The 12,533-nt window shown below is 34.7% G+C and overlaps 1 protein-coding gene across 5 annotated transcripts in view; it reads left to right on the forward strand.

Annotated features, from left to right (window-relative positions):
- The first annotated feature begins 863 nt into the window (after positions 1–863).
- Positions 864–12,533, forward strand: part of LOC126964822 (nuclear factor NF-kappa-B p110 subunit-like) — a 52,619-nt gene continuing 40,949 nt past the window's right edge. For 2 of the 5 annotated variants that reach the window (XM_050808116.1, XM_050808118.1), the window contains exons 1-5: positions 864–1,280; positions 2,874–3,016; positions 6,688–6,833; positions 9,534–9,639; positions 11,095–11,224. In XM_050808116.1, coding sequence (XP_050664073.1) covers positions 1,124–1,280; positions 2,874–3,016; positions 6,688–6,833; positions 9,534–9,639; positions 11,095–11,224 — 682 coding nt within the window. In that variant the 5' untranslated portion in view covers positions 864–1,123. Of the gene's footprint in view, positions 1,281–2,873; positions 3,017–6,687; positions 6,834–9,533; positions 9,640–11,094; positions 11,225–12,533 lie in introns of those variants that run through there. The other 3 variants (XM_050808117.1, XM_050808120.1, XM_050808119.1) reach the window with 2 other exon arrangements.

Consider the following 12,533-nt stretch of genomic DNA (forward strand, 5'->3'; position numbering starts at 1 on the left):
TGGTATATTTCTTCGGCTCTTTCATTTTTACTTTATGAAAATTTTGCCGCCCCCCCAAATCGTGCCGCCCTAGGCCATGGCCTCATCCTCCATCACTGGCTATCCGGATATTTGGGTCACCTACCGTAACGTCGTTATGGTCAAGTAATTGTCTTAGTCAAATATGATGATCAATGGAACTCCTTGACGACTTACAGTAAGGGTGCGATCTGTGGCAGAATGTTTGTCTGTAATAAAATTGCAATGCGCATACGTTCATTGCTGCATTGCAAAATTTAGTAGATTTACACGAATTTAGGCAAATTATTAGTTAGAGTAGTTCAGATTCACTAAAAATCTAAAACTAAAAAAAAAATAACAAAAAAACAACCGACTTCAAAAACACTATTACAAAACAAAAGATATAATATGCACAAAAAGAATGAAAATAATTGCGTATTTTTATGCAATCTAATTAATTAATCTAATTCTAGTAATGATTATTGTCATTCTTGGATTAGGTGTTAGCCAAGGTAGAGAGGCGAGAACGGGGCCGCGACGGGAGGAATTATTTTCATACTTTTCAGTGCTATATTTATTGTTTTGAAATAGTGTTTTACAAGTCGGTTGTTTTATTTTAAAATTAAAAAAAAAAACAACAGATTTTTATAAAAAACCTGAGTTACCTACCCATATGTCACGCCTAAAAATATGGGATGTATTAATTAAACCAATTAAGGTGTTTGTATGTAGATAGAGACAATCACAATAAATATGTTTTTTATATTTAGTTACTATAGTATATTAAATTTGTTAAAATTTTGGGTAATTACATAAGTTAAATATCAACACTAAAAGCTCAACAATCAACTTATCTTTGATATGTCAAAAAGGCAAAAGATCGTTTGTTGACAAACCGCTTATCACATCAGAATAATAATTTTGTATTATGTTTTCCCCTTTCCGGTCACCGTGTATGATATCTGTATTCTGTACGGTGTGCAAGTGCATTGCGTAGTGTGGACGTAGTTGGACTATTGCAAATTATTAATATAAAACAAAGTGCAACTAAAGTTTACTTTTTTACATTTATATTTCAAATAGGTATATACTGTAACAAGTTTGTGGGATAGTGATCTACATTATGACTTCCAGTGAACAAGATACCAGTGAATCTTCTAACTACGGCTCTCCGTTTTCACACAGCCAATATTCACCACTTTCTTATAATAATTCTCCCTCACAAGTTATTTATCTAACTAACGGAATGACGGAACTAGCCTGTGAGGATGTGGAACAAGGTTTGTTTTAAATTAATAGTTTTTATTGTTCTTATAACTTAAAAGTGTCTTTGATGTGAATATAATGATCACACCAAGTTTAAAATTTCGATTTGTACTTGATCGTCCTGTAAAAGTGTAGGAAAGCCAAGTAAACACCATATTGATACCTCAGTTACAAAGTGTAACAAGTATGAAATTCAGTAAGGTTGAGATAAGTATGAATAATTGTTCCATATTAGATTACCTACCATTACCACAGAGAAACAAATTGTTAAGTGAATACAAGTCTCATTGTTACTTCCAATATATCTTCATAAGTCTTAATTATTTTCATATGCAGTAACAATAATTTTATTCAAGTTGTGTTAGTTATGGTCTTTGGAATCCTTTTCTAAATTGTACTCTTTGGTGCTGAGGTATTGATATATAATTGTTTAAATTTAGCTGCAGAAATAGCTCTGTATAATGTTATTTTGGGGCAATTTTGATGAAATAAGACGTTACTTGGTAGTAAGGTTCACATACTGTTAAAAACTTTTTGTTTGGTAATACTTTTTACTGTTCTATAAAATAAAGTTTTACTGTGTTTATGTCTGCTGATATCTTGAACATTCATATCATATACAACATAGAGGGTAACTCTGTGCTAACATTTTTTTTTTTTCATTATATATTTGCAATCAGCCTATACATGTTTCATCAGATTTGTTGATCAATAAAATTAGTTTTGGGAGATTAGCTTTAAGAGTAGAACTAATAAACCATTTAATTTTTAAACAATATGTTTGTTTTTTTAAAGTGATAACCCTCACTTCTAGGATTAATACACAAATAAAGTTTGAAAAACAAAATTTTATGAATGATGTGGGATTTGAACCCAGGACCTCCGGCGTTCCGTGCCGGTGCTCTAACCAACTGAGCTAACCGTTCGAGTACCGCCTCGTTATAAAATTCTGTTTGCTTTGTTCAACTCTCAGGTTGTGGCTTCATCTACAGGATCTACTTTACAGTTGGAAACCTGCTCAACCCCAATATTTGCATATTAGGATATTGACTTGAGATGTCACTCTTGTAAATCTAAACAATATGTTATGTTTTTAAAGTGATAACCCTCACTTCTAGGAGTAATACACAAATAAAATTTGAAAAATGTAGTAGATGAAGTGTATGTAGATGAAGCCACAACCTGAGAGTTGAACAAAGCAAACAGAATTTTATAACGAGGAGGTACTCGAACGGTTAGCTCAGTTGGTTGGAGCACCGGTATGAAACTCCGGAGGTCATGGGTTCGAATCCCACATCATTCATAATTTTTTTTTTCAAATTTTATTCATGCATTTTATTTTTAAAATTAAAAAATTAATTCTTTGAGAATACTTTTTGATTTCAATTAAATCAGTACAGCTTCGAAAAGAAATGGCGTATGAGAGAGAAGAAACCACGCTAGAAACTCTCCCAGTGTTCTTATTTTCCTGCTTTCCGTTTTGTATTAATTTTGGCTAGTGTCATTTGATAATTTTAACCTTTTTTTAAAAATTGAAATTACAATGTAATAAGTGTTTACTTGTGTGTAAATTTATGAGTAATGACAAAATTTGATTTTTGTTTCAGCCAAGAAACCATTCTTACAAATTATTGAGCAGCCGCAATCATATTTTCGGTTTAGGTATAAAAGTGAAATGATCGGAACACATGGCTGTCTGCTGGGTGATAACTACATTCCCGGGAAACCTAAAAGTCATCCAACAGTTGAGGTAGAAAATACTCTTACTTTTTTTTAAGTCATAAGTACTTTCACCTATTTAAAGCTTATTATATAAATACTGAAACAAAAAAAAAAATTTTCTATTATAATTAACATTTATTACTTTTACAGTGTGTTAGGTAAATACATAAATATAAAATAATTTAAAATATAAAAGCTTATTTGTAGTGGTCTCCATTGGCTGCAGTCCTTTAAACATTGAGGCCAGTTATCAATAGGAGCATGCACTCTTTCCATAGGAAAATTTACACTGCCAATCATATGGATTGTTCTAGAGACTCCAAATTATCATGGCGCTTAGAGCAAGCTGTACTCTCTAAAACTCACCAAAAATCATAATCGCGCGGATTAAGACCTGGACTAAACGACGCGGACGGCCAGTCTTCAGCTCTGATGAAGTCCGAAACGTTCGCTTCCACCCAAGACTGCGTAGACCGAGCTTTATGACCCGGTGCCTAGTCTTGGTTGGAGAACCATTCTTGGTTATTGAATATGGTGTGTTGTTAAGGGGCTTCATTACGTTTTTTTTTATGGAATAGGAGGACAAACGAACCTACGGGTCACCTGTTGTTAAGTGATCACCGCTACCCACATTCTCTGGCAACACCATAGGAATCACAGGAGCGTTGCTGGACTATAAGGAAGGTGTAGGCGCTTTCTTTGAAGGTACCCATGTCGTATCGTCCCGGAAACACCGCACAAGAGAGCTCATTCCACAGCTTTGTAGTACGTGAAAGAAAGCTCCTTGAAAACCACACTGTGGAGGACCGCTACACATCAAGATGGTGGGGATTATATCCTAACTTGTGGCGTGTCGTGCGAAGGTGGAATTCGGCGGCAGGTTAAACAGCTCTTCGGAACACTCCCCGTGATAAATGCGGTAGAAGACACACAATGAAGCGAAGTCTCTACGCAACGTCAATTGATCAAGCCGTCGAGCAAACAGAGCACTGGGTTCTCGACAATTCGAGCTGTTCTGCGTTGCACCCGGCAAATAGATCGAGCTGATACTGGGGTGCGCCAGACCAGAGATGACAGCAATACTCCATGTGAGGCCCGACCTGTGCTTTGTAGAGCGCTAGTATGTGGGCCGGCTTGAAGTATTGTCGTGCTCTATTAATGACGCCCAGTTTCTTTGAAGCCAATTTGGCTTTTCCCTCCAGATGGCCACGGAATTATCAATCGCTCGAGATTTCGAGACCCAGTATTCCGATACTAGAAGAGGCTTTAAGGGAAGTGTTGTCGAAGAGCGGTGATACGACAAATGGGGTTCTTTTAGTGGTACAAACTTGAGCCTTCTGAGAGCCTTTAATATTAAATAAAATACTATTATTTGTATGTGTTACATATTGATAGCTTTGAAGTCGGTGCCAAGCCAAATGTAGTAAAGGTACACATCGCCACGCGTGACTTTGAGCGGGACAGCTTCGTCTAGAAGAAAACAACCCATACGAAGACACGTGTGGCGAGACAACCTAAATAAAAAATAATATTTTATTAATATTAAAGATAAAGGTGTATTAAATTAAATTTTTAGTTATTTGATACTTTTCAGATTTTGAAGTCGGTTTTTTTAAACGTAGTTTTTTTTTATTAATGATACTACTACATATTGGGAATGGATCGATATTACATTGTAACCATATTTTTATACAAAAAGAAGCCCGCTGAGTTTGTTGCGCCCGTTCTTCTCAGGCATACTATTTCGAACGGGTGTAGTTTTTAACTTACAATACGTAATAATATCCAATTTTGAATTAAAATATTTTAATTTGAACGAGTCGCCTTGTTGCCTTATTTGTTTTTGTTCAAATCCGGCGCGCGGTAACTGTTTCCCATTAATATTCACGTTAAATGCTGTGCACTCTACCAGTAGAGATTGTGTTTCTTCAGCTTTAAAGAGTACTGTGTGTGATGTGACACACACACAAATAATTAATTGAAGCTCTAAATGTTGATGCATGCAATAAAGGTACGATAATATTGTTATTCAATTTATTTTTATTACTTTTTATAAAATATTTAATATTTGAAACTCTTTTAACTTTGAACACGATACTTACCTATATTGGATGCAGCACCTTACACATTAATTTGTTATGTATATTACTGCCATTGTAAAATACTGTATTGATTGAAAAGAGTGGCCATTGAGTTTCTTGTAGTATGTTCTTCTCATGGGATAAACTTTTTCCGAATATACGAGGGCTGCACTAAAAGTATCGGGAATCAAGGAAGTGACATAACATTACTATTTAAAAATGTATTTATTGCTTTTCGAAGTATTCTACGCGAAATTTGACACTATTTTCCATACGATGGAACCAAACATTGAAGCAACCATTCCATTCGGAAGTTGGGGTCTCCAAAATGGCCGTTTTGTAGGCGTCCACAGCTTCTTCAGGTGATGAAAATCTCTGACCACGCAATTCATTCTTTTTTTTTAGGGAAATTATAGAAATCATTAGGGGTTAGGTTGGGGCTGTACGGCGGATGGTCTAATAATTCTATGTTTTCTTGATCTAAAAACTCTTTTGTTCTGTGCGCGGTGTGAGAACTGGCATTGTCGTGATGGAGGATGATGCGGCGGTCGCAGTATTCTTTACGGAGTTCAGAAATGACCTGTAGCAAACAAATGCTAGCATACCATTTAGCAAGAACGGTTAACCGTTCTTTGTCCCTCAAGAGGAATAGTTGCAACATGGCCGGTTTTGGAGAAAAACGTGGCCACCATTTTTTTTGCAACACTCCGTGAATTTACAATTTTTGTTGGCTTTAACTCATTTTCGAACACCCAAACCCGTGACTGGTTTTTTGTTTCGGGTTCGTACGCGTATATCCAGGATTCGTCACCTGATACGATGTTGTATACAGCATTTGAGGATCCTGCGTGGAATCTTTCGAGAGTTCTGACGCACCAAGTAACGCGAAACGCTTTTTGCTCTTTACAGAGCAAATGCGGTATCCATCGGGAAAACAACTTTTTTACACCTAATTGTTCATGCAAGATTATTTGTATTTGACTCATGCCAATGTCTAAAGTTGCCTGAATTTCGCGGTATGTCACATGTCGATCTTCCTCAATCAGCTTACGCACAGCATCAACGTTTTCTTTGGTGACTGCAGTTTTTGGACGACCTTGACGGGGATCATCACTGAGCTTGACACGACCACGTTGAAATTCAGCAAACTAGCGATAAATTATGGTTTTGGATGGGGCTTCATCACCAAATGAAGAAATCATCCGGTCAACACACTGTTTTTGTGTTGAACCACTTCGAAAGTCATAATAAATCATCGCTCTAGAATTTTCTCAAGTCAATTCGATTTTCTCAACGACTAAACAAGTTTGAAAAGACCTTGTGACAAGACCGAGAATCTTTTTTTAAACAAACAAATGGTATTCGATTTTTATAACCAAGGAGTTTTTAATTAAAAAGATTTTAATATGACAGGAACAGTGGAAATATTCCATTCCCGATACTTTTAGTGCAGCCCTCGTATTATGGAAGATTCAATAATTTAAAAGAAATATTTATATTGACGATTCAAAAGCGTATTTGAATAAAGTTTATTTGACTTTGACTTTGTGAAACGACGGTTAGTTTTTTTTTTTTTGGTTTTTTAACGCCGTGTTCTGTCACTACCATTTTTCAACAGCTCTGCAATTATTCTGGAAGCGCTGTTATCGGATGTCACCTGGTGCGGCATGATGCTGACCTAGAGCACCCGCATACCTTGACTGAAGACGACCAGGACAAACAAATTAGCAGCGTACTACCGCAACGAGGAAGTTATAAAGTTGGGTAATGTGATTCACAATTAATAATGAGACATTTTCCTGTTACGAACTTGAATATCAACATTAAGATGAATGTTACCGGATGTATTTAATTTATCATTGTAATGAAAGACTCAATAGTTATGGTGTTGACCCTACTTTACTATAACACTAGAAATAAGGGATTGCTTGTAACTAATTATGTAGTAGGCTTCATAAGATACATAATAACTTTAAGGGTAAATGTATACACTTCTATAATAAAGTCCCAGCCACTGTTCAGGCATTATCTATAAATAAATTTAAATGTTTTATAAAAAAATGGCTCTGTCGTAAATCCTACTACTCCACAGCTGAATATCTAAATGATCGGACAGCCTGGGACAAAATTGTGCTATAGAAATGACTACAATATTAAATATTTTTATTGAAAAGAGCGCAAAAAAGAACGCTGGGAGAGTTTCTTGCGCCGCTTCTTTTCTCTCAGAGCGTCAGTTGTTTCCGAAGCGGTAGTAGTATCTAGTTTATTAGAAATGACATCAAAAAGAATTCTAAAGGAATTAATTTTGAGAAAATAAATGCCTTTTATGCCTTTAATAGGTTAAGCATATCAATATATGCGTAAAAGGGGGTGTTTATATAAACGGTAAACCACACGTAATTCTTGATATTCCTATATTAATGCATAGTTTCCACCTATTAAAATTTATTAAATAATTAATACTCGAAACTTATATAGGGCACAATAACCAATCGATCAAATGATATGAATTTACTAAACTATTAAGTTCACTAAGATTTGTCTTTAACCAATTCGACGATGTATTGATAAGTGTTATACAGCGTGGTGTTATAATAGCGACATTAAACTAACACACGGTTAGAATTACTTAATCGTAAGCAAAAAAAAACTAAAGAACACGCTTTATATAAAATTCAACTAAAAAATAGAAAATAAATTTAAATTGAAAATAATGTAAAAAAATATTATATATTTCATTATAAAAAAGCGTGGGATGTAGAAGAATTATTATTTTAATAATATCTTAAAAAGCACCCCACGCTTTTTTTATAATGAAATATATAATATTTTTTACACTATTTTCAATTTAAATTTATTTTCTATTTTTCAGTTGAATTTTATATAAAGCGTGTTCTTACTTTTTTTTAAACTATTATTTATTTTTAATTTTTCTAGATTTAATGAAGGCATTTTAATATTTGCGAATAAAAATATTTTAGTTATATTGAAAGATCACTTAATTCAGCTAGCCCGAGATCCCCGAACTAGCTCTTATAATAATTAGCTCAGTTAAATCACGCATTAATAATTTATAATGGAAATATAAATTTACCGCCATCTATTCGCTTCTAAACGAATTAGATACTTTAATTTTGTGGAACTGTCTTGACATGTCGTGCGCGTCCTTTGTAGTTTCCAATAAATTACTAGATGGCGCTTATTAGTGATTTATTTATTTAAAAAGTATATAAATTAACAAAAATCATATTTTGCAAATTGAAAAATCAAATGAAAAAAGTGGGGCAAAATCGCGCCCAAAGAAGTCTGTTACAAACATACAAACATACAAGTGAAGCTAATAATATAAAGCGTGTAAAAATAAATCTAAAAATTTGAGTATTTAGTTGAAATTTTGAAGCAAACAAATTATATATTTAAAAAACAAAATTGTAATGACCCTAATGTGGACGCTACTCATCTGCAAGTTCTGAACTGCGCCGGCCCGGCGCCCGGCGTTGGACAAGTAGGTGTCAGTTCAAACACTACGCGCGGCTAGCAGTGGCAGGCTCTTGCACCGGATGCCGGCTAGATTATGGGTACCACAACGGCGCCTATTTCTGCCGTGAAGCAGTAATGTGTAAACATTACTGTGTTTCGTTCTGAAGGGCGCCGTAGCTAGTGAATTACTAGGCAAATGAGACTTGACATCTTATGTCTCAAGGTGACGAGCGCAGTTGTAGTGCCGCTCAGAATTTTTGGGTTTTTCAATAATCTTGAGCGGCACTGCATTGTAATAGGCAGGACGTATCAATTACCATCAGCTGAACGTCCTGCTCGTCTCATCCCTTATTTTCATTAAAAAAAATACTAGAATAAGCACAAGGTTGTTCCCAAATGATATATTATGGAAAATTTATTTATTTTGGTGTATTATGTTTTATTTAAACTATATTTTTATGACAATGGTTAATGGTTATGACAAGGCAGTCTATATATTGTACGGTACGGAACTCTTCGTGTGCGGATCTAACTCGCACTTGACCAGCTTTAGTTTTCTATTATAATTATTAAAACACCAACAGCATCAATGTTATAAAAAGTCTTAAAAATTAGTGTAGATATTGTTATACATTAGCACCGGCACGAAACGCCAGAGGTCGGGTTCGAGTCCCGCATCGTTCAAAAAATTTTGTTTTTCAAATTTGATTTGTGTAAATATGCTCTGTCATTAATAATATATTAAATATATAGTAATAAATTAAATAAATAAATATAATGCGTATCAATGTGAAAGTAATATATATATATATATGTATTATTATTTGATATATGTTGTCATTGGTTATTGTGTTAATGTGTTTGTGTATATGTTTGTTCGTTGTGTACTTATTGCTTTAGTAATTTATTTCGTATCTATTGAACTTTTGAACGAAACTCAAGTGGATATCAATGTTTTTAATTATAGTTTTATATGCTTTTCAGATTTGGAGGTATGGGTATCATTCACACAGCAAAGAAAGAGGTCTCCAAACTACTGTACAATAAGTACACGCAATGTATCACTGAATCAAATCTTGATGAACACGCGGTAACATATTTTGATTAAGTATTATAAATTTTATTTATTTATTATTTATAAAGTGATATCCCTGATATGAATCAAAGTGATATCACTGATTACAATTATTGACAATTTATTGGAACGAAGTTCCTTACGGCAGGCTTGGAGGGGATAGGGATTTTGCTGCGCGACCGAACTGAAAAAAATGTGATAGTTAAACCGTAAGAAACAATCCGTGGAAAAAAGTGCGTGGAAAAGTGCGTGGAATAAAACCGTTAAATGTGACGTGCGCAGGCGCGACAGTCGCATACACAAGCGAGTAGTGTATAATACCTAATTGAGCACGATTATTTTTGCAATTTGTGTCGATTCTACATTAGCCGAAGTAACTTCGTTCCTACCTGGTGTCCCACGACACCACATCATTTTATTTATTTTATTGACAATTATACAAATTAAATTTGTAACCAAAATTTATGAACGATGCCGGACTCGAACCCGCGTCCTCTCGGCTAGATTTTGATGAGCTATATCTCAAGTCAATATCGTAATATGCAATTATTGGGGTTGAGCAGGTTATCAACTGTAAAGTGAGGTCTGTAGATGGTGCCATAACCTGGCAGTTGAAGAAGACATACCAAGGTTACGAACCATGTCTTCACTCGAACGGTTGGCTCAGTTGGTAAGAGCGTTCGGACGGAACCCGAGATGTCGCTCGAACCGAGGCTCGAGTCCCATATCGTTCATATATTATATTATATAGGTTACAAATTTTAATTTGTATTAAATTATTTATATTATGTTGCAATGACTTAGTTGTGCGTGGCGAAAATTTTAGTATGTGGGCTCAAACTATTGTATCTAAAGTACCCGTGTCATGTCGACCTAAGATGCCGCGTTACAGATTTAATTCATACCCGGGGACGAACAAACCATTGGACGTGTAAGTGTCCATTCACAAAATCCGGCAAATTCAAAGATCTTTTAAACTAAGTACTCGCTTGAAAAATTTCGAAAATCGAGAAGTTATTGGTTTTACCCTGTTTTTCGAAAGTCGAGTTTTCATCAGATCTCGACGTTTTAAGACGACTTCCGGCGGTGGTGTCCATACGTCTGTATGTATGTGTGTGTGTGTATGGATGTATGTACACCTCTTATAACTTTTGGACGGCTCGGCTTTGAATACAATTTGGACTGATAGATTTTAAGTAATCTCAATTTCTATATGATTCTTGTAAAACCACAAAAATTCTTTGCGCTCGTCTCCCTGCGATATAAGATGTTAAGTCTCATTTGCCCAGTTATTTCATTAGTTGCGGCGCCCTTCAATCCAAAACACAATAATGCTTACACATTACTGCTTCACGGCGCCGTTGTGGTGGGACCTATAATATAGCCGGCATCCTGTCCAAAGGACCCTCCCACTAGTAATATCTTGGAATTCAGCATTATTTAAATTTATGGATAAATTTTCTTTTTCAGCTCCGTGTGAAATGTGATAACGAGGCAAAGAGAATCAATTTAAACATTGTAAGACTAAAGTTTACTGCTCACGATGTCTCTGGCAGCGTCATATGTCCTCCTGTGTTCTCGAACCCAATACATAATATGAGTAAGTTTAATTCTCAACACTACTTAACAAATATGCTTTCAATGTTAAATCTAAGATAGAAAATTCTCGTGTCGCGGTGTTTGTTACCAATCTTCTCCGAAACGGCTGAACCGATTTATATAATAATATAATAATAAATTTTTATTACCAAAATTAAGATTCATACAAAGTTATTAAAGTTAACACAATACACTTTAACATAATTGTGAATATTTGAGTACCTTGTACGTTATTTACACTAAGCAAGGTGGTTGTGACACAGAAGCCGGGAAACACAGTTACTAAAGAAAGTTACTTCTATTTGACTCGCGGAACATAGCATGGAGATGGTAGAAAAATAATAGTAAATTAGTAAAATAAAGTAGATTTGTATGAAATTTAGTGTTCATATCGGGTAGGTCTGAGAATCGGCCAATATCTATTTATTTTACCCTCAAAAATATTTTTACAATTTATTTATATGGCAATATAATGTTTGCCGGGTCAGCTAGTAGTAATATCAAAATTCAGCTTTCGTATGTTTGTGGCTCCAAATTTTACAAAATAGTTGGTGGAGGACCGCTCGTCGTGGAGATCTTTGAGGGGAGGCTTTTGGCCAGTAGAATATTTTATATTTTACATGTAGTAGTTACATTGTGAATGATGATGATTTTGGATGGAATACTTGTAGTAGTTAGACACTGGACTGTGTTTCTGTACACTGATGAATCCATCAAAATCAAACTTTGTACACATTCTTTATGTTATTAATAATCGAAAAGTAAAGTTATTACAAATTTAAAACTTTTAAGTCTTTATTAAGCGAAGCTGAGCGGAGCTCCCACCGGGTGACTCCACTTGATTTCTGTGTTAAATTGTTTCTCGGCTATTTCTGGACCGATTTTAAAAAAAATTGAACTTATAGAAAGCTTTGGATATTTTCTAGGTTATTGTCGAGAAAGAAAGAAGTTAGAGAATTTTGAATTTCGATTTGATTCAATTGTTATAATTAAAAACAAACATGATTTACAAATTATTTTAAATTAGCACGCGCTATTTATATTTATTTAATATTTGAGCCGATTGATCAAATCACTAAGTTTTAATTGTAACACTGCTATCCTTTGCTCATTTTCGAATGTTCATGATCTATAAGCAGCAGTTTTTGTACACAGACTTAGTTTACTTCGCTTCGCTCAAATATACGCCGCAGCGAAGCGGTACGACGAGCGACTGCGGCGTCATAGTCTTACCTTTGTCATTACAGAATTACATGTTAGAGAGAAGTATTTTTAAACTTGGAGTAACTTTACACTGCGTTTATTAATAA

This window comes from Leptidea sinapis, chromosome 6, assembly GCF_905404315.1.
Source record: "Leptidea sinapis chromosome 6, ilLepSina1.1, whole genome shotgun sequence".
Classification (NCBI taxonomy): Eukaryota; Metazoa; Arthropoda; class Insecta; order Lepidoptera; family Pieridae; genus Leptidea; species Leptidea sinapis.